The sequence below is a fragment of the Hirundo rustica genome, chromosome 7 (genome assembly GCF_015227805.2).
Source record: "Hirundo rustica isolate bHirRus1 chromosome 7, bHirRus1.pri.v3, whole genome shotgun sequence".
Classification (NCBI taxonomy): Eukaryota; Metazoa; Chordata; class Aves; order Passeriformes; family Hirundinidae; genus Hirundo; species Hirundo rustica.
Window position 1 is genome coordinate 5225475 of NC_053456.1, and position 23593 is coordinate 5249067.

Here is a 23593-nt window from a genome sequence, read left to right on the forward strand (position 1 = left end):
GGGATATATTTTTATTATCTTCAACCTGACATTAAAGAATTCTCACTAAGATATCAATACTCCATAAAAAAGGTTCTTTTAAAATGAAAAATGAAAACTTTTCTTTTGAGACCTGTTATCTCCACTTATTATGATTTTTTTTTTTTTTTCTCTCAGCTTACCAAATAATATTGGAAAGTAGATAAAGAATAAACATGAAGATACATATCATGCAATTCAGGATTACATTGCATTCAGTTAGCTTTTCCTAGTTAAAACAATTTATGATTTAATACTGGAAGAAAACTGGGGAAAATATCTTTTAAATGTTTATTTAAAAAACCACACTTTCCTTCTCCCAGACATCTACAGAGGTGTGGTCCTCATCATCACTGAGGCCCTGGGACAGGTTGCCCAGAAAAGCTGTGGATCTCCCATCCCTGGAAGAGTTCAAGGCCAGGTTGGATGGGCCTTGGAGCATCCTATATGATGGAAATTATTCTGCAGTATCTTCAGGTCTGGGCCATAAGAGTTCACACAAAGACATTCCTCTCAGGCTAAAAACAGAGCCACTATCAGCAGGCATAATTTAAAACAGTATAATGATTAAATATCAAGCTTTGGGATTACTTGTCATAACATCAATTTTTGAACATAGGACTTGTAATTTTTTGAAAATAGCACTCTTGTTCTTTTAGAGGAATGAACATCTCCAACCACAAAAGTTTTAGTAAGAACTACAACATTTACTGAAGAAAAAGAGTTTAGAATCAAAAGAGAAAGAAAACATGAACTTTAACTACCACTGACGCATCCTCACTGACACCCACATACTCTGCAAGGAGAAACATTTTTCTCAGTCACATCAAATGTATTTGTGGTCAATTCTCAGGGACTGGTAACTTCTTGAAAGTTTTGAAGCCTCTCTTCTTTTCATAGCAGTTTTACTTTAGTTTTTGCTGGTGCAGATGCCATAAACAAGCATCTGAAAAGACAAACATCAATACCAGCTTTAATCCACTGTTTTAAGTCCCAGTTCTTTCCATTCGAGGCACAGACCTGGCTGAGCAGGAAGAGGACTATTAGCTTTATAGTTACAAAGTCAATATAAAATGAATTTTAAAAGGATATCAAATCCTCGTGATAAAGGGCATGGAAGGTTGCACGCTCAGTGATCCATACTATTCCTGCAAAGCACATCAGGGAGATTAATCTTTTCTGCAGATTAGTTTATTTGCTTTAATGCAAAGCAGTGAAAACAGTCCAGTGAAACATGTAGCTAAACAAAACTATTTTCCGCAGAACATAGAATTAAATTGCTAAAAAAGTTTAAAAAATTATAGGTCTGATTCAAACTGACCAAAGCCAGGCACCCCAGAAGCACACCTTAACTTCTCTACATCAGGCTGTTTACAGGTACCATAGGAAATTTCAGCCTTAAATCTTGTTAAATCCAAAAGGAAAAAAAAAAAAAGCCCTGAAAAAACAACCTCCTTCTCCAAATACTCACAATACACATACAAGATAAAAAAAAATTCACAACAGTCTATAAACTAGAATTAAAACTTGAAAACCATTCAAAGTTCTGTTTAAGTTGACCAAAGCCAAAAATTCAGAGCAAGCCCTTAAGGCCTTTACATCATTTTTTATGTTGCGTAAAGAGCCCATAATACTCCAGATACAGAACATTCCGCCAATTGTGAACAAAACCCTGAGTGTAATAACCAGATTTAATCTAATCCAGTAACTGTAAACATGGAAAAATTACTAAAACCAACTAATTTGGCACTAGGGAGGACATAAGAACCAAGAGGACACCACGAGGATGCCTTTTCATGGCATCACTGCACTCACTCATAGGAAGCCTCAAGATGCTGTCAGGGGTTCTGCCCTAAAGTGCCATTGAGGGACAAAAACTGAGACCTGCCCTGGTGGGCCAGTGAGCACCATGAATGCACAACCAGAACCTTACATGAGGTCACCTCTCCAGGCCATCTGGAAAAGAAGAAATATTCTGCAGTCAACAGCACAATCCTCTTCTTTCCCATTGCTGAAGCACATTGCTAGCGAGCCTTTTAAAAATAGAAGGATTAAATAAACCTAAAATGTCATAGTGAGATTTCTGAAGCAAAAAATAATCTACCATATTGTTGCAGCACATGGATGCTTTCAGTGTGAAATTGAGCCAGGCCATTTCTCACATGCAGGGAGTTCTTGCAAAATGGTTTTTCCCTACACACTCCCAGGGCTCGTTTCTGCAATCCATACTGGATATCAGAGACCCTCAGAGCAGAAAGCCAGATTCACTCCATGCCAGCCAAAGGTCATAGATCTAGAGTTCTGTACTATGGAAACAGTGTTGTTTAGCTTGGAAGAAATCTCTAAGGTCGGTGAGTCCAGCTGTTAACACAGCATTACCCTGCACTAAACCACGTCCCCAAGTGCCACATCTACACAGCTTTTAAATACCCCAGAGATGGTGACTCCACCACTTCCCTGGGAAAGTGCACCCATTCCAGTGCTTGACCACTCTTTCAGTGCAGAAAGTTTTCACAATATCCCATCTAAACCTGCCTTGCTGCAATTTGACTCCATTTTCTCTTGTCCTGTCACTTGCTAGTGGGGAGAAGAGACCAACCCACACTTTGCCACAGCCTCTTTTCTGGGAGCTGGAGAGAAATGGTCCCCCCATAAGCCTCCTTTCTCCAGACTAGACACCCCCAGGTCCTTCAGCTGCTCTGAGACCCGGGTTTAGAAGCAGGAAAAAACACAGTTTTCATTCAGAAGCCAGGGAGCTCTCTGATGTGCAAGACTTCTGGCAAACAGAATATGGCTGCTGATATTTTTTTCTTAGGGAGGATTATCAAATGAGCTTTGGGTCATGGACAGCACCAGTTCCAGGAAATTGCATTTGATGATTGTGTCTATGATTACCAAATAACATTATATACAAAATAAATACAGTATTTGTGCAAACATTTGAATGGAAGCAGATTCAGACTTGCTCTGTCAGAGGTGTAGAGATAATTAAGCACCAATTTGCTCTGATAGAGAACCCTCATACGTATGGTAGCTGGAGGTTCACATCCAAACCAGCAAGCTCTGGCATGGAAAATCATTCAATCAGCTACCTGATTCCAAGGAAGGGGAAACTGGTCATCATGGGCCATTTATTTTTGCACTTCAGCAAAGATTTAACCCAACCAAGGGCTCATGATCAGGTTCTTGATTTGCTTTTCATGGCTTAGATTGCTTATTTTCATCCTCTTTAAGAAAAGCAAGGCAGTTCCTTTCCTTCTCTATTCAAACAAAATTCTTGCTAGTTTCAATTTCAGGTCTGCTGCTCCAGCCCAAAGCCTCATGCGTAGTTTCCAAATATAGCATGAGGAAAGTTTATTTGTGCTGCATTACTTTTCTAATCAAATGTGTAAATCCAACATGAACCATTTCAATCTGTCAGTAAGATTTCAATAAGTGTGGTTTTGCAATACTTTTGATTTTGTGTCAATTTTCTTCATTTTACTTCTACAACCGTGCCTATTATTTACATAATACACTGCAAAAAATACCTGTAAAACCAACCATGTATTTATGTGGGGGGATTTCAGTCTATTATTTAGCCTGTGCTCCTTGTCAGGTTTGATTCATGTAAACGATTACAGAATGAAACCACACCGTCAGCAACTCTGAATTTACTGTTCTTTTCTGGAAATTCCTCCTGGAGGTGGGAGGAGAAGGAAGGGAAGGCAGGGGAGGTGTTGTGCCTTGAGGGATACACAACATGAGCAAACCAAACTTTGGTCCGCCAACCAAAGAGGACAGATCCCTTATTCTGTCACCTGAGGTCTGGGAGCCTTTGAGATTTCCACCTTCAACTCCAGACCTTTCTCTCCTTTTTGTCTCAAGACAGTTTCATTAAAACACAAGGGTTTTTTACTTTTTTCCCCCAAAATTTCCTGCTGCTCGGCACTGTCCCAGTGCAATGTTCTGCCAGGTGACAGATGCATTTTTTTGTGTTTACTTGTTGTGTGTACAAACCAGGCACTGGAAATGCACTGGGACAGCCATACCTGAGCCAGTGGATCTGAACACGCAGCTCCTTAAATCCTCCTCCACAACTGCTGCACCCTGTCACACCTCTGAGCCCCAGGTGCCACCCTGAGCTCCAGTTTTTAATCTACTAGTAAAAGCCAAAGCATATTTTTGGCCTATAGGCCATACAGAGAAAAGAAGGAGGATGTTCTGCCCTGAATTTTGTTGTATTTTGACATTCATACTCCCTAAACATAAATTATTAATGTTCAGATATATCATGCTTTTTACAAGCTCCTTCCAGGAACTGCCTGATTGCCTACAGATTTCTCTCCTCTCTAACTTGCTCCTCCACAGGCATCAGATACCCTCCCCAGGTATCCACAACCTCCTCTTTCTCTGCACTTTTGCCCTCACTCTCACCTTTGTGATGTTTCCCTCCAGTCTTTAGATGTGATTCTTCCCTCCAGTCTTTAGCTGAACTTCTTGCAGCTCTTTTGCTGAGGTTTTTCAGGCTCTCCAATATTTCCTTCTGATGGCAGCACCTCTCTGGACTTACCAACCAGCTCTCCAGCACCACGGAGCAATGAACAACACCTTGATCCCTGTGCCCCCAGCAAGAACAGGGTCTGGGTGTTTGAGTGCCCAGCTGAGGACTGCCAGGAGACTTTTCCAGAGCCAATGGCATGCAGATTACACCTCCCCTGTTTGGCTGACACTAGCTAATATGCAACAATACTAGAAGGCAGAAGGGAAGGCAGACAGAAACCCTCATTAAAACCAAATGCCAAAAATTCCTACCCCCATTACATGTGATAGATCATTTTAAAAAAACAGAAAAAAATAACAATCCTTGTCAATATTTATGTACTGCTTATACTGAGGTCTAAAAGCTGAACTCTAGTATCCATTTCTTAAAAAAAGAGACATTATAATTATTTTTATTTTCTATCAGACTTCAAGATGGTCAGATGCTGATGTTTTCAGTTGTTGCCAAGTAGTGTTTATACTAAGGAAAAGACTTTCCAGGTTCTCATGCCCTGCCAGTGAGTAGTCTGGGGATGCTGCGTTGGGAGGAGACACCAACAGGACAGCTGACCCCATTGACCAAAAGGACATCGCATTCCATATGGCATCACTCTGAGTACATAAACTGGGGGGAAAGCTGGCTGGGGTCACTGCTCGGGGACTGGCTGGACAGCTCTTGGCAAGTGGTGAGCAACTGCATTGTGCATCACTTATATATTCTAAATATTTTACCATGATTATTATCAGTACTGTATTTTCTTCCTTTTCTCGCTCACTAAACTGCCCTTAACTCGACTCACACATTTTCTGACTCTCTCCCTTTTGATTATCTCCCTGATCCTGCCAGGAGGGGCAGTGAGCAAGTGCCTGTGTGATATTCAGCTCCTGGCTGCGGTTAAACCTGACAAGTGCATACAGAACGGTTTGAGAGAAATAAATACAAAATGTTGAGCTGATACTGTAAGTCACTGGGCAAAGCACTGGGGCTGGGTAATCTTGCCATGACCCTGACCCTGGAGTGTGGCCATAATGATGTAAGGAAACCCTTGGGGAAATGCAGAGGTTTAATCAACAAGCAACTGAGCTGAGAGTGCTTTCGTGGAGCAGGAAGGGCTGCAGGATCAAATTCCTGTACCTCACTCCTTCCCAAGCTCTGAGATTCTGCTTCACCCACAGAAGCCTGAAAATCTGCAGGGATAATGAAAACATTACTGCAATCCAAGCTACCTCGGTACTAGTGGGGCTAACTATTAAAATCTCATGAAAAACAAAATGAAGCATTTAAAAAAAAAAAAAAAATTTGTGCACTAACCACAGAAGAAGGCAATTTATCAAAACCAGTCGCCACATCTGACTAATAGCTTTGTACATTACAGGAATCCACCAGTAACTGATGAAAGCTGATAAGCTGTAAATTATTTCTCTTCTTGTAAATATTGCAAAGTGTCCAGCAGTGTTGGTAATACTGCTGCAATAAAATCAATTAAAAAAAAAAAAAAAAAAAAAAAAAGAAAGAAAAGCTAAAAGCACTTCAGAAGTGCAGGGGGAAAAAAAGTATTTTCATTATGTTTCATGCTTATGTTGCTCTCCTTCCTTCTTTTCTCTGGAAAAACACGAGTCATGCAGCTCTGTTGTTACAGGCTGCAATCTGGTGGGATGGCAGCGTTTAAACAGCATTTTTCCTAATTACAGCCCAAATGGCAGAGCCCTAGAGGAACAGCGAGAGGCTGGGGAAGGTTATCAACTCCACTCAGGGCATTTTGCCCCTCAAATCAGAGCTGAACTAAGGTACCATTAAAATATTAGGTGATGGAGAGCTTCTGTTTTAGCCAAGCTACAGCTCAGAGAAAATTGATGGGCAGTGTTGTTTTGCCAGAGCAGTGGTGATGGGGCAGGGAAGAGGAAACTAAGCAGGGATAACAACTGGAGCTCCACTCTGCAGGTGAGCAACATCCCTCCCAGGGCTCCTGGTCATGCCCCTGCTATTAAGTGCTGTTCAGCAGATGAGAAGAATGTTCTGCTTTGTTTTACTTGTCATCGTAGTGGCTTCTCCCAGCCGCTAATTCTACAAAGAGTATAAATGAAAATATGTAGCCATGATCCCAACTGACTGCTATTATTGATATATGATACTGGAGCCATTCTGAGTGTTGTGCTATCCAACAGCTGGTGCGAATATCTACCAAATTATAATTTTTCTTAATTACATCCAATGGACTTGCATTTTTCCTCTATAGAAGTAACGTGAATGCAAAGAGCAATTTTAAAAGGTGAATACCCAAACTACAACAGAGCCCAAATGAAACTTTACCTGAGAACCATAAAACATTTTAAAAACAGTAATGGGTGAAAGTTAGCCTTGTAAGGGGAGCAACACAGGCTGTACATCATTTAAGCTCTACTTAAGGCCTCAATACAGGATTTAAGTGAAACTTAGCTGGTGCATGACCTTTGTGCTGACACAGTGCAGAGCTGAGTGCTCTCTCCATTAATGATTCAACCCTCACAAGAAAGCTTTACTTTGAGGAACCTTTTACTGCCTCCAAAACTTTAGGGGGAAAAAACAAACAAAACAAAAACATAGGACTGGCTTTTACCCTGTTTTTTAACACTGCAGAGATCTTGGTGGTGTGGTCATCTCCTGTTCCCATGTTTCTCTATGCTATATTACAACACCTTGTTCTCTCAGCAGTGCTCCCATCTTGTTACCTGGGTCAGCAGATGTATTACCCCGTTTACATGGGTCAGCAGATGTAAATCCCCTCTCACCTGGGTCAGCAGATGTATTACCACTGGATATTTAGGTCAACAGAAGTTTTAGCCCTGGAGACCTTTTAATACGAAGACACAACTTCAGTGAATCGATTCAGGAGCGAATACATCTTGCAGCAGTGGGTGCACAGGACAATATTTAATGGAGGTTTGCTGCTTCCCCTTCTGACAACTGCTGTTTCTCTGTTCAAGAGAAATCCACAGGGATGCAAGGAAGACCCTAAGGAGAAGTCCTAAACTGCAGCAACCAGGAACATCTACAGCAAAATCTCTGATGAAGCAGAACAGAACAGCGCGTGAGTGCTTCTCTCTAAAGATTTGTATCTATCTCACCTTGCAGAGCAAGCTTTGGAAATCACAGCCTTGGAGAACGGGGGCCTCTGCGACGTTCGTGCCTCAGACTGCAGCAGGATCCGGGTGTTTGGCCTCGGATTCAAAGAGACTCCCAGCCTGCAGTGCCAGGTCACCAGGTTAATCGTAAGCAGCCCCCCGTTGGCTCCTAAAGCATTGATGACACAGTCAAACTTTGATGTGTTTATACAGAAATCTTTTGCTCTGATCTGCGCTGTCTTCTCTCACTGCTTCAGCAGGTTACAAGTACCTTCCAAACCCACTGCCAATGCGTTTGCTACAAGGGAGCAGAGCTGAAGAGGCTCAGACCTTCCCAGGACTGGTTTCCTGGAAATGCACAGCTATGAGTTTTTTCTCATTATCTCTGTGGAGTTTTGTTTGACTCCTGCTTTCTTCAGCTGCTCTGTAGTCCACTGAAGCCTGAAATCACAATATTATTTCTAAGTTTGTACATCTGGAATCACGACACTTGGTTGTTTTCCTAAACACAATTAAATGCTAAATTTTGTGGTTGAATATAGGGTTTCCTCAGCACACTAACTGAGGCGCTTATTTGATTTTTTTTAGTCATACTCCAACACCAAATCAGAAGTTTTGATGAGCAACCAACCCATCTCTTATGCTAGCACTGTAATTTTATCATAAACAGCTATACACAGGCAACACTGCAACTGAGTTATTTGGTGGATCAGCATCCTTAGATATGAAAAGTTTGATTAAACTCATAAATCCACCTCAGAACAGACACTCAGCCTGACTCCCAGTCGGTGCTGGCACATTCACGGGGCACAGCTGAGATTTGCTGTGCCCCCTTAGGGCTCCATAGGCTCTCACCAAGTTGAACGTTTTGTGCAGCTGATCGGGAGGAGCAGCTGACATCACCTTCAAGAAGTCATGAGCTGGCTGCTGAGCTCCTGGAGGAAATGCAAAGTTACTCGATTACATCACCCTATCTCATCCCAGCTGCTCATCCAGAGAGCAGACCACAGCACTTCCTAAATCAATGGACCACCTGCATGCCTAGATAAGCATGTTTTCCCCTTTATCGTAGCTATAGTAACAGCATGTTTCCTCTTAAATAAACCACCCAGGAATGCCTTATATTATTGATTAGAAATATAAACACACATTGACAACAGGAATCTCTTTATGAGCCTTCAGTGTCTGCACTCTCCCTCTATTTTACTGTAGCATCTCGATGACGAATGGATACCGAGAGAACAAGAAAGCACAAAAGCAGATTTTCTGAGCTCTGAGGCTGTTGACTGCCAGATCCCACTCCTGACCATCACAGAGGCTGTGCACTTCGTGGCCGGTGACGAGCCGTTCGCAAGATGGCAAGTGAAAGTAGGAATTTTATTGTGATTCTAAGAAACGTTTTAGAAGGAGAAAATCAGTTGTCATTGTAAATTAAAATGCGAAGCACAATTTACTTTTCTTCAGAAATGAAAATGCCTGTAGAAATACTCACATTACTGTCACGTAGAGAAAAGAAAAAAACCACTGCACCAACCAAAACAATGAGTTAAAACCCGGTGTCTCTGTGGCCAATCCAAAAGGGCAAATTACAACCACTTCTAGAGGTAATCACCTGAGATTGATATAGTTGTGCTAATCAATTGTTAATCATTAGTATTCCATTTCTGAAAACCCCAGCTCAAACTCCTGATTAGGCAGCGAGTGTCAGAGAGCTTTAACTCCCTGGATGTGCGAGCAGTGCGTGCACAGGCTGGCTCCTGGGCAGGCTTGAGCTGGGATGTCACGGTCACAGTCATGGTCTGAATGGCTGCAGGAAGAAGCATTGTGCAGTATCTGCTTTTTCTGGGTTCTCTGCCACAGTTTTAGCCCCTTTTTTTCACAAAATGGTAAATATTTTGTAAATATCCCCAGGAAACCAGTGCCTTCCTGACCCTGTGCACCTGCTGGCCTTGCTCTCACTCTCGGCCTGGATGGTTATTTTCTGCAGATCAGTTGTTTTTTCCAAGACAGATCTTTCAAAGGCTCTGAAGCTGAGAAGAATATATTGCCATCATAGGGAGACTGCAGATGTGCTCTGAAAATTGCATCATGCAGAATGAAACACGTAAGACACTCCCCTCACGGCGGTGTTACTGCCTGTCCTGCCCCCTGCAGCCGCCTGCACCCCAGCCGGGGACACGTGTTGCCACTGGCCTCGGGGAAACAGAAAGATGCTTGGCAGGGCACATCTTCTAGGCAGTCATTTATTTGAAAAAGGTGAGGATTTGGGAGTTTAGGACATTAGGGTAAAACCCTGTGGGTGCAGAACCTGACTGTTTGCTGCTGGGGTGGACCTTGGTGCTTCCCTGTGTCACACACCAGGGATGAACCAGGAGAGAAGGTCCTCTGCTCAGGGCTCCTCCAATAGTTCTCAAAAAAGGAACTGGACTCTGCCAGCTGTGAGATAAAATGCTGCCTCATGGTGGAAGGATCTGAGAGGGAGACACCCTGGGCGTTCCTGCTCCAAGAAGACAGCTAAAATTCTGGTATGTGCACTGGAAGGTTTCTTTTTTCTCCAGTGCTCCCAGGACAGTGTCCTCACAGCACAGGTCTATTACAATTCTGTTTGTGCTCGAGGGCTTCCTTTTAGCCCTGGGGAGGTCTGTACAGTTTTTCTCATTCTTTCACCTCAAAAGCAGATACAAACACTCTTTCCATGCACTAGAGCTCCAGAAAAACTCTGCACCTGTAAGATTTTTGCCCTTTCCCTCTCCTTCAAACCCTGCAGAGGAACCAAGCTGACGGCTGCACAGTGAATGCTCAATTAAATCAGCTCAGTCTGCACGTGAATCTGGTAGTCCTGTGGATCTTTTGATGAACAAATTGTGAAGGCAGAGCCCAGTGCTCAGTTTCAAAGGCAGCTGGCCTTACATGGCAGCACAGAGTACAAAATCGTAGAGCTTTTCAAGATAAAAAATTACTTTCAATTAATTCCACAGGTGTTCAGAAATTCGTGTTCCAGAAAATTCCTCTTAAGACTTATTGCAGCTCATAAGACTTATTGATGATCTGGGTGATGCATCCATGTATCTACTTTTCAAAACACAGCTAAAGGATTTTTCAGAACCAAAAGTCAACACAATTCTTTCCGGAAATGTCACTGCTCAATATTTTCAGAATTTCTCCCCTTCCCAAATCAAATTTCAAAGGAATCAGAGAAATTTCACTACAGCTTTTTTCACTATCAGCACTGGGGGAGCAGGAGCTCTTTTCAGTGCTCTTTCATTTTATCTGCTCTTGTATTCATGTTTCAGATTTTGCCCATTGTTTCCATGACATGCTGCCGAATGCAGATAAGAAAGCACATGTGGCTACACCAGGGTGTTTGGCATAATTAATTGAGATATCAAAATACAAACCCATCCTTGGGCAGCAGATGACTTGAGCTGTCCAGGCAGATGCCTGGGTGAAGAGGTGAAAGAGCTTGGCAGGCATTTATCTAATTTGGGAAGCAGCTCTCATCCTTTTCATTAAGTTTTTGCTGCTGTATTTGTCTAGCATAGAAAAAAAAAATCCCAAAAAATTCAGCAAGGCAAAACATTTTCATACCTTCCTTTTTTTTTTTTTTTTTTTTTTTTTTTTGAGACTATCATACAAAGTCTCTGTAGAGTGATGCTAGTAGCCAATATCATTTCATGATGGATGAAAAACCAGAGGCAGAAGCAGCAGAGTTCCTGATTATCCTTTGCATTTATGCAGAAGCAGCTCCTTCTTTGCAGATGATACCTATGCACGAGCAAACGAGGCCCAACTCTAACTGGGTTTTTGCCTCTTAATGTCCAAACAAATTTAAGGTTTGCTCGGCTTAGCTCTCATCAAAGTGTTTGTTCCACATCACTAAGGTGACTAATGAAAAAGCAATCATAATAGCTATAAACCAGCCCAATTCTAAAAAGATACCAAAACAGATGTTTATAATAGAATGTAGGAAAAAAAATTCTGATTAAAAAAATAACCAAATTACAGGAGTTACATTTCACTCACAATTCTCACTTCAGACAGAACAATTAGTTCACTTTTACAGCTTTTTATATTTCCCCCTGTCTAGACATTTTTTCACAATTATTAGTGCACCAGTACTGAGACAACATTGGACACCCTGGTAAAATAATGAAATTAAATTAAATTTAAATTGCATTAGGAGTAATAAATTCTTAATGGAAGTCTTGCTGGCAGAGTTTTTCAGTGAAGAGCAGGTCTACAGGGGCGTTGCCTGTTTCAGTTTTTCTCAAACTGCAGGAGAAATTCTTTATTTATTTTAGAAGCATTTTCACCTGCAGTACAACACAAAATAGTCTAGTATTTTCCTTAAATCTGTGAATTTTACTAGATCAATGAATTTTACTGAATTTCTGGCCCAATTTTTGTAGTCCAAAGAAGTTGTTTGAGTTCCTCGAGTTGAAATTGTGAATATCCATAAATGCTGCCTCTTCCCTTCCTTGTGGTGGTTTCTGCAGACACAGACACTCAGCTCCCAGAGCATTTTGAGCTGAGAACCACCACATGTGACATTGTGGGAGAATCCGCTCTATTATCTTCCCTGAATTTTCAACCAATTCATGATAACTGCTGCTTTTTTATGAAACTTAATATTTTTTGGCCTCTGTACTTCTGTTTATCCTTGTTCTATCTAAGTTAACATTCTTTCTGTGAACTGAAAGAGTTTATTGATTGATCAAGAACTTTATGGCCTCAATCTTGTAAAAATCCCCGGCAAAGGGACCAAGGACGTTTCAGCTTTGTGGTCTCAGGAGGTTTGGAGGAGGTCTGGGGGTTGTTTATTAATAGCAAGAAAACACAGGTGTACTTGATGAATCCAAAGCAAACCCTGTTAGATTTGCTAAACAGCAACTTTGTTTTGACTGGGAGAAGACAAAACCTGAAAAATACCGGACAAAAAGGTTTTGCTTTCCTGCTGGTTCTCATCACTGTCTACAACATGGCCTTCCCCAGGGTTTTGGGGTGCTCTCTGAGGTTCTCACCACTCAAGAGGTCTCACAAAGCATACTCAAAAGCTAACCACTTACCCACACTTCTCTGGTATCTTTTAATTTTTATTGTGGAAAAATTAAAATATAAATTTACTCAACTCTTTTGTATTTTGTAGGCATTCTTATATAAAAAAAGCCCATGTCCAAGGCTTTTTGAATTACCCACATGTAACTGCTATGAGCTGGGACAGGTGACTGCTCTAACTCACCTTCCCACAGAAAAGAGATTGTTTGTCTCTCATATTGCTCACCCTTGCATATTTAATTAGGTTAATTTCAAATAAACCTATGTAATATACTTTTTTTTTTTTTTTTTTTTTTTTTTAACTTCCAGGTCAAGGGTTTTACTTACTGATTTGCTATTAGTAAAAAAAGTAATTCTGAGTTCCAGCCAAAAATGTTAATTGTCTTTCACAACTCCTTGAAATCCCCCTTGTAGTACTTGAGTACAGCTTCCATAAGGGTATCAGGAAAAAAAAAACCTTCAGGATAAAACCTAATAGCAATCAGAAAACTGAATGCCAGCTGAGCCAAAAGATCTTTTGGTTATTAATGAAGAGTTTCCAGTTTGGAGCATTAAGCAATTTGTTAGCTCGCAGAGCCACTCACAAGTGGTTTAATTTATCTTGCTGGCACGCATCCAGTTCAAGGGGGCAGTGGAATACGCTCCACAATGAGCAGACAGTCTCCATATGGAACATTATTACTTATAAAGATGATTTTGGTATCATTTAGATCACTAACGATGGCTTCCAGTACAGTAATTCCAGAGTGCTGACCCTGTACGACGCGGTCTGCCAGGTCTGCCAATTCCATCCGACCGGACTTTGTAAATTAAAGGTAATTTAAAGATCATAAAGGTTTAATGCGGATCGTTCATCTCTTCCTTAGCCCTCTTCCTCCCTCTGATGTGCTGTGTGTAATAACTGCTCTGGAAGGGGAAAACCTATTTCACAGATCAGCTGCACAGCCCAACACTTTGCTGTTCTCTTTCACAACCTCATGTCTGCGATATTTTATTTCTTTTCCATATTTACGTGGGGTATGATAGAAGCATGCTTTATGATGGACCTTCCTCATGCAAGCACCTCAGGAAAGCCCATGGCTGGCAATATTTATCCTTTGCAGCTGTTAGTGGGAGTAAATAAGCGTGAGGAGCCTGCCCTGAGAGGCTTACCTTCACTTTTGAAGTGTCTCTGCTATTTTCACTCTCCCAGCCTGTTTGGTGAGGGTTTATCATTTCTATTCCCATTTTCTGCCTTAGCAAGAGGCACACAAAGATGCATGTTATACAGTTTTTGTCATGAGAGAACACCCTTGAGAGAACATAAACCATTCTCACTTGCATTAAACACTGCTAAGTACAAACATATAGTATTTTGACAGTTTCAAAACCGTAACCAAAAGTCTAGAGCTACAGTTTAAACTGCCAACATGTTAGAAGCTGCCTGCAGAACAGTATAACCCTTTGTTTTCCTGTGAATTATTGGTGTAACATCCCTTAAAAAGATCTTCCCTTCTCTTTCTTCCAGATACATGCATTAAGCAAATTATCTGGTTTGCAGTGAGGCTTCAAAAAACTTTTGAAGGGTATTAGGTGGGCTATTTGAATGTTCTGATCCTGCTTTCCTGCCCTGAGGCAAGTATGAATTAATAGGAGGCCACCAGTCTGCTTTTTTATAAAATGAAGATTAATCAGGTACATCTTAACTCATTTGCCTCACTGTTCTCATTAACGCTAATGAGAAAATAGAGTTTTAAAACCTGCACTGATTGCAAGCACATACCAGTTACCAAAATTTTTTTAAAAATCACTTTTTTTCAAAGTAAGTACATAAATAGAAGTTATTTTATAAGGCTGTGTGGTAGATTAACCCTGACTGGATGTTTCAATGTCCCTCTGTCACTGCCCTCAGTGAGACAAGGGCAGGGAAACCCAACACAGCCCAACTGAGGACAAAACCACTTTTGTTTCAGATTAAAATAATTGTGTCAGAATCATTTCACTTAAAGCTAGGGTGAGGGCTTTTTTGTCAAAGGCTTTCCTTATTCTTATGTTTTTGAATCTCAGAAATGTATGTGGTCTCTCAATATGGTGTTCCCTAGGGATTACAGTAATTTCTATTCTAAAATGCTTCAAGGGAATATTTGAACTAGGCTTCCAATTGCATCAGACCACAGTCTAATTACCCCTTCTACATTACTCTGCAACACCTAAATTGCTTTCAGAAAAGGTGTTTCAATTAGGGGACATTGTGTATCAGCCCATTCCACATTCTATGTTCTTTTATGGAGCCCATTCTGTACCACAATGTATCACAACAGAAAGAAAAAAAAAAAAAAAAGCTGAGTTTTGTTTTGTTTTGTTTTGTTTTGTTTGTTTTGTTTTGTTTTGTTTTGTTTTGTTTTGTTTTTAATCAGAGCATCAATCCCTTGAAAACAACAATGTAATAAAATCTAATTAACATGCAGGTTTTAATGCTGGAGATTTGTCATGTTCTATCATCTCGTGGTCTCTATGACAATGTGTTTTTTCTCTATCTTACCCATTACCCTAAAATGGTATTATTTAAAATATTGACTAATGCAGTTTGTAAAAGAAGTTTGGGACAGCAGTAAAGCAGTAGACAGACACATATCAGTCTCAGAAAAACAAAGAAATGAAAAGGAAAAACGTGTTTGGTAGCATATCCGTCCTGCTGTCCCACTGTGGCAAGGACATCCACCTTGTTCCCAGAAATATCCCATGTTTTACTGGGAATCTCCATGGTCAGATCATGGTCAGATAAAGCCCCACCTGCCTGTGCAGCCCAACACTGTCTACAAGGCCTAACTCCTCCCCAGGACCTTCCCATGGGATAGATCTTTAACTACATCTGTTAATTATGTCCCTGTGTTCCCTTCTTAGATAACCCAAGTGCCTCCAACCCACGTGGGACCCCCACAGCCTCTCTGGCCCTGGTGGGCTCCCCAGCTGGGAGAGGAGCAGGTCAGCCCAAAGGCTGCTGTGCCCACAGGACATCACCTCACAAATGTCTTTTGGGATGTTCTGCTCCACCAAGGCACCGTGGATGTGCTCAGCTCTTACCTACAGATCCCTCACGGGAGCTCCCTCACACTCAATTCCAATGTACTTCTTTATTCTGCTTTTATAGTAATGCCTTTGCAAATGTTGATGAAGAGCAGAATTCCAATATTAAAATGGAGCTTTAGTCTAGTCTCAGGTTTTGTGAGTCTCGTGGAGCTCACCTTCCCTGGATACCTGATACTCATCATATTGACAGTCATAGCTGGGAATAATGACCACATACACCACAGGAGTGTGGAAATGGGAAAAGAGTCACATTCTGTTGCATCCATCATCCATCTAGGAAACAGCAACACCCCACTGCCTAAGCTAAAGCATTCAAAGCTACAAGGATCCCAAGCTGGAACTGGAAAACTTCCACAGTTTCCTCACTGTGGGCAGAAAGCACCAACATTTAAATTGCTGCTGTCTTCTTGTTTCAAGAGACAAGTGAATTTCTGCTTGTGTCCAGAAATTATTAATTGCTATTTTTTTATCTTCCTTATTCCTTCACGTCCCATCCATTTTTATTTCCTTTTTCTCTTGGCAGGAAAATACATGCAACATAGATGGACTTTGCTACGGTGAAGGAGAGTCAAGCCCTACAAGCCCTTGTCTTCTCTGCGAACCTCACATTTCTAAGTTCACCTGGTCTGTTAATGAAAGTAAGTAAGGGGTTTCTTTTCTAGAATTTAGAAACACTTATCTGGGAATTTATGTCTCATTTTATCAAATTTATCATTCCTCCATTTAGCTAACCTGAATCTATCCTGTACAGTGCACACGGACTGTTTGCAGTCGGAATTATGGGGTACATCAGAAATGCAGACTCCACTGGATGCACTATACACTTTGTTCTGTCTGAAACCTGATAAATCTCAGGTTAATAAATTTTTAAAAAGAAGCCTGAAAATTAAAATTTGGTATGCCATTGCCCCATGCAGTGCCCAAGTCTGTCAGCTAAAGGTGATGAACCCTGAATATATCTGTCAGAATCTCGCAGGTACAAACCTTTAGGGAGGCAATTTGGGGAAAATACTGGTTTTAAAACACTAGTGTATATTTTTGGTGTCTGGAAGAATTGCTTCCTGTTGCTGAGCCAAATCCTATGAAATGCCTCATAGCAGAGCTCGGCTTGGCAGGGAGTCCAAGTGATAGGGATCAGGCACTCATTACCTTCCCTGCCACAGAACCCAAAGGCTCATTGTGCAGCCCCTCGAGGCAGGGGTCATGGAGAAGGCTGCCTTTTGAGGCATCTCCTGAGGGATGAAGACTAAATCATAGTTTTTTGGTGGCTACATGCGCAGTGTAAACAACAACCATTTCTCACCCTATGTTTTACTGACAGTCTGTGTTTCCAGCAGCATTATCCTCACAGCCCATCTCCTCCCTTACTTGAGCATGTCTGCATCTGATCAGTCTAAAGATTAGATTACTGCTTTTATGTAAAGCCATGTGGTGCTTCTCGAGAGTTTCTCTGCATTTTAGGCTTTGTAAACACAAACACATTACAGAAAGGTATGTGAGTCACAGAACCAGTCTGCTTCGTTTATTTGCGTGGTTGGAAGTTGGACAACTTCCCAAAACTTGGCCAACTAAAAATCCATTTGGATGTCACTTGGATAAGTAGGTAAAATGCCTAAGGGTGAGTCAGATCTGAAAGAGAGCCTGTACACTTGAAAGCTGTGTGTTTTCCCCCCGAAAATATTTAAGTCCAATGAGGGATATTATCTGTGACTCACAAACCTTGCCTCCTTTCTGTTATGGAATCATAGGATAACAGTTGAAGTGCTTGAAATGAGCCTCAAAGATCATCTTGTCCCACCCCCTGCCATGGGCAAGGACACCTTCCACTAGACCAGGTTGCTCAGAGCCTCATCCAGCCTGGCCCTCCATTGTGTTGGCCAGAGCAGCAACATCCCTAGGGATGAGCTGATTCTGTGTTACACAGACAGACTCATTTCCAACACCAAGAGAGCTGGATTTTAAAATTCAGGGAATGGTTTAAAGGGTAAAAACTGCATTTGTTTTGAAATTTATAAAACTAGAAATGATTTGGGAACTCTAAAACATATCACAGTTCACTTTTAAATGATGTCAAAAATTAAATATATTTATAAGAAAGGGTTAGTCATACCTGTTTTCAAAAGTGTGAAAACTTCTTTAAAAGTTCTGCAGTAATAGGGACAGTGTATATATATAAATTTACTGGATGGTAAGCAGATCTCTGTAGGATTAGAAACACTCCTCCACAGACTCCTTTCAGAACATCTGATTTTATGTTATTTTGTGCCTTCCACTTCCCATCCATTCAGCTAACACCTTTGTGTTTATCCATAAATGCATACCCTGCATCAATATTTCATTGATTACTTTGGGCACAACTTTTATGGGCTCCATGGCTTTAGTGTTTGGGAAATAAAAGGTAAATGAATAGATGGAAGCTTTCAACAGTTATGCCAGGACAATCTGCTGGACAAGCATTTTAGAAAGCTCTCATAGCGCAGCAGCAATAAAGGAGACACATATTTAAATAATTTCATCATCTAAGCTGCGCTATGGAAAGCAAAGTTGGATAAAAATTATATGCACCACAAAAAAAACCCTAATGGTGATTTCCCATGGCATAATGCAAGGAGTCCTTATGAGAACACGTATATATTCATAATGTTAGAGTGTGGCTTGAAATTAATCCTCAGTATTAGAAACGTGCTTTAAGTTAAACATAACTATGGTCAGATTACATTGTGAGAAGATTCCTTTCAATATCTGTTCCTGTCAATTTGAACTACTGGCTAAAGAGGAAAAACGCCTTGAGACCGAGCAAGCTTAGGACATGGAGATGAAATTCCTGGCCCTGAAAAGAGCTGCTGTCACCTCAGGGTACTCATCTGATCCTACTTTTCCTTGGTTTCTAATTATAAAATGTAATCATTTTCTATACCTTGTCCTCCTTACCTATGTGCATTGAAAGTATCTTCAGGTTGCATTTATCTTCTGCTGTTAAATTGCCTTGTAAAATTTGGGGGGTTTATCTTCATTGAGGAAGTACTGAATCTTAACAGCAACCCTAGAAACAGCAGTGCCAATGGTGACATGATGCACACCACTGTCACTGGGGATGGACAGTCTCAGTACCACTGATGTATCTCTGCTGGCACTGGAAAGACCTTCGTTCCTGATGAAGTGTCCAACTGAATTCACTCAAACTGCTCATTTAATTGCTCCTCATGGGTAAAGGCAGGAGACTCTACTCAACAGAAGAGATACAATTTATTTTTCCTTCTGAGTTGCCCTCTCAATTCGTTTGTCATTCAGCATTTTGAGATTTGTTTTACTTGTGTTTAAATGGATGGATGGCAGGTAGATTAAATATGTATGTAAGTATCAGAAATATAACTAATTATAGTTTTAGGAAGAATTGGGACTAGGGGGAGGTTATAGAAATCATCATTATTTACTCCCATATATCAGATAGCACATAAAAAAAGTGCAGGATGGGACAAAAATTCAACACAGGGAAAAAAAAAAAAAAAGAAAAAAAAAAAGGAGGAAAAGGGCGTTCTTTTGGTAAAGCTATTTGCTGCCTCTAACACCCACATCTCTCCCTCCACTAGCCTCTGGGTATGATCTGTATGTTTTCTGTGAGAGCATTCCTTCAAAGAGCCACTCTGAAAATCTTTACGTGGGAGAAACTGGAGTTTATGTAATCATGGTTTCATTTTTGCCGTTTAGACAACCTGCCTCCTGTGTTCCAGGCCCCCTCCAGCCAGCTGCTGACATTTATTGGTGAGAATTTTGTTTACCAGCTAATTGCAGTGGATCCAGAAGGGTCAGCTGTGCTATTCATCTTGGAGGCCGGGCCGCGGGACGCCAGGCTCTCTCCTGCTGGCCTTCTCCTCTGGAAAGTTGATTCAGAAGAAACCCAGACCTTTGAATTCACTGTGTCAGATGAGTGCAATGCACAGAGCAGATACTCCATTGAGGTAAGAGAAAGAATGCTTCAAAGGAAAAACAAAACAAACCTGTTTGTCATGTCAACGCAAGTGTGCAATTGTCATCATAGATAATAATTTGTTACTGTCTCAAAAAGAAAGGCTCCAGCTATTTCCTCATAAGTGCATAATATCCAGCACAGCAATAATGATCAATTAATGGAATAAATATCTCTGAGAACATAGAAACTACATATACAGGGAACAAGAGAGAGTGCTATTGATTGCTGTTTGAAAGAACATTCTTGCAGAGCCTTTTTAATGGTTCATTAATCTGCTTTAAAATTCACATTCTGCATCTGGATTGCACAAAAAAAAAGCATATAACATAAAAGACCAGTCTTTAGCTATAAAAACGAGATTATAACTCATTCTCAATGATATTTTTAGAGGATGTCTTGCTCTTATGTCATTATTCCACACTCCAAGTTTCTTGGCAGAGCTTGTGCATGGCTTTGTCTTTATTGTATAGGCTAACATTAATCCTCTGATCGGATGAGCTAGTAAAGCAGGATGCAGACTCTTGATATAAGAACAGTTTTCTGAAGAAAAGGTTTTTATTCCCAGAGATTCTTATTTTTACTCATTCAAACCACAAAATACCGATCTGCTGAACCTACACAGCAGAGGGGGGGGGAAACTGGAGCCTAGATATGGCTTTAATGGAAATATTTCAAACTAGACCCATGTTATCTGGGAGGGATAATTCAGAGCTTTGAATCTGTAAAATGCAGTTCTTGTACGTACATAAAATACAACCATGGATCTCCCTTCCCTGAAGAGAGAGACCAGATAAGGAATGCCACAGTCATGTTCCTGCCTGGGAGCCATTTGTAATGTGAAAGAGGAAGGTGGGAAGGCAGACAAAGAGAAAAGAGTCTTCCTTTCTTCTCTGAAGAATAAGAAACAAATTCTGCCCTCAGATACGGTGTGAAATCTGCTGTTATGGCAAATAAGGTTGGGTTTTTTCCTTATAAGTCAGAATGTGCCCCTTAATGATGAAAAAAGAAATCCCTTTGAAGTCGAGCTCTCAGTCAAATAAATAAATTCAGTGAGTATAAGACCATCTATCTAGGCGAAGGAAATTGGTTAGAAATAAGTTTCCATAATACTGGATAACATGTTTGCAGTACAAATCTCTCCCTCCCTAAAGGGTAACAATACACCTCCCAGCCGTGATTATTCAGAGGAATCTTACCACAATTCCCTTTTGCCTTCCCCAGGTTGGAGTGAAGCCCTGCAGCTGCCTCAGTGGTGGCACATGTGTCACCAATATTAAATACCCCCCGGGCCTCGGTGAATACCTGTGCTTGTGTCCAAATGGATTTGATGGAGAATTCTGCCAGGAAGACATCAGGGACTGCAAATCAAACCCCTGTGGCAGTGGAACCTGTGTGGACAGTGCGGAGAGCTACTTTTGTAAATGCCCCCCCGGTTTGGGAGGTAACACCTCTCTGTTTGCATCTCTGCTCTAACCACAGTGAGCCACAGGATTTTTTGAGTGTAGCATGAGCACAGCATCTGCCAAATGGACTGCAAACGTAACCCTGCTCCTCTGCTGCCATGGCTTCACTTTAGACATGGACAGATGATATCTCTCCATCTAAGGATAAGGAAAAATGACCTAAAGCTCTCTTGTCCTTGAATGGTCTCTCAAGGAGGATGTGAACCTCCTGAATCTCTGCTCCTTCCCATGGATTTTTCCATCCATGAAATGAGTTAGGACAAGACTGAGAGAAAAGGCAAAGATCCAGGGCCCTTTTTGAAATTGACAGGATTTCACTTAATTAAAAGGGAAAGAACTACGATTAAATGATGTTTCTCAGGTTTAAGATGAAGTAGATATGGAAAACATGGAAAAATAAATTGTCCTTTGATCCTACTTGAAGCTGCATTAAATTTAAGCATTAGAAAATCACAGGTCCAGTGGGTTGTCAGCCATGACAATGAAACAAAATCTAACCCTTGAAACTCTTCAAGGCTGGTGCCCTGGTTTCAAAATTCTATCCAAGCCAAAACCAGAACAGCTGGCCAAAATGTGATTTTAAGAAATTAAGGGAAAAAAGACAATCACTCAACCCCCTGCTCTGTTCACATTCTTGAGACCCATAAGGTTGGCTGCTGGCAGTGTTATAGGTCTGAACAAAAAAGTAGAAGCAACATCTAATTATGACTGCTTATTGTGCATATATACAGAAAAACACCCATTTTTAAACAAAAGCAGGAACACGTTTTACTCAGTGGGGCAACATACTCTTCCCGCCTGTCAGCAGCTCATGAAACCTTTATTGCTTTGGTCATGTGGGACTGCAAGCCTAGATTCCATTTTTATAAAATTCCAGCAGAAATGAAAAATAAAAAACATTCCAAAGTCCATAAAAACGGCCTAAAAGATCTGTGACACCTAATCTGTGTTGACTCCAGGTAATGCTACCTAATGGCCAAAGCCTGCTGCTGTCCAAAGTCTTTACACCACCAGAGACTCCATGGAGGCAAGAACACACAAGCCTAGGCATGGAGAATAAAGTTCTAATGCAGAAGTTTGATCAAAATATAAATACCCCTAAGCCAACCAAACATATGCAGAATGTCTTTAATGCACATTCCTATGAACACAGGAAAATTTGGGAAGTTTTTATGGTGTAAATTATGAAGATATAAAATGAGGAAAAATAGTTTTGATTGCCTGTAAGGAGTTGGATTAAATTAATAAAAATCAATGTAATTCTATGAGTTATTAACTTCAGTGGACTTGCTGCCTGGAGAGACAAGGGCACACAGCTCCTTGACGGCCAGAGAAAAACCAGGTTTTTCTGCACCTTTAGTTCTTGCAAGTTAAATAACAGTGTGAGGGTTTTGCTGTTCTTCCCTGTTCTTCCCAAAATGCCAAAACACAAGCAACAAAAGAAAATAAAATAAGATATGATTGAGTGAAAAAGGAATACATCTCAAAGTTTTAATAGCAGGTGAAAAATTATAAACAAGTGGAGCTGCGAGCCAGCTGGGAAGCAGATGATTTTACTTCAGGGCAGGTTCAGTGACAACAATAAAATCTCATTTTTGATGCTGTGTTTATGCCTCAATTCCCCAGAAAACCATCAATAATCTAATGAGAAGGCAAGGCTGTGCAGCTCAAGTGACAGCACCACTTCACCATCAAATCTTTACAAATGACAGCAAACAAGCAGTAGAAACAAGAAGTGAACTTGTGAGAGCTTCCCAAATACCCCTGCAAGGGAAGCAGCAGCTCAGGTGCATCAGTGTGAGGGTAAAATGTAAGAATGGGAACAAGGCAGGGAGAAAAGCCAGTAGAAATTCTGAGGGAAGGTTGACTCCAGAATTATTACTGGATCTCAGGAATAGTGTTCAAAGTTCGTTCATTTTTCATCTACACTCTCAACAAGACAACAAGGATCTCTGTTGTTCATTCCTTTGGCCACAGAGAGCAAGAACATCACCCACCTGTGAATGGAACTGATCCTCAAAAACTATCCCAATCATTAAATCATTATTTCTTTCCTCATATACAGGTGATTAGTACAAAGTTGGGGGTGGGATGGGGAGCAGGTAGAATGATAATTTTATTTCATATTTCAGGAAACTGAAGAAACTCACAGGATTTATTAATGGTTTCTAATAACCACAGAGACCCTAAATGGGATTTTTCTATTGCTTTAGAGTCAGCTTAATGTGAACACAGTAAAAAAATCTTTCTTTGCATCTGTAGGTGGTCAGCTCCTATCGAGGCATGAAAGGACTTTATTTTCTCAAACAACTTCCCATGCAGTGATGAAGAAATACAGCTGGCACACAAACAGATAGTTCAGCCTTAGAACTTGATGAACTTCTATTCCTATTAT

The 23593-nt window shown here is 40.9% G+C and overlaps 1 protein-coding gene across 1 annotated transcript in view; it reads left to right on the forward strand.

Moving 5' to 3' along the window:
• The window catches only part of LOC120755029 (von Willebrand factor D and EGF domain-containing protein-like), a 178168-nt gene that overhangs the window by 84698 nt on the left and 69877 nt on the right, over nt 1-23593 (forward strand). Inside the window, 6 exon segments of the mRNA XM_040069525.1 lie at nt 7652-7788; nt 8854-9009; nt 13407-13511; nt 16289-16403; nt 19474-19724; nt 20957-21176. Coding sequence (XP_039925459.1) covers nt 7652-7788; nt 8854-9009; nt 13407-13511; nt 16289-16403; nt 19474-19724; nt 20957-21176 — 984 coding nt within the window.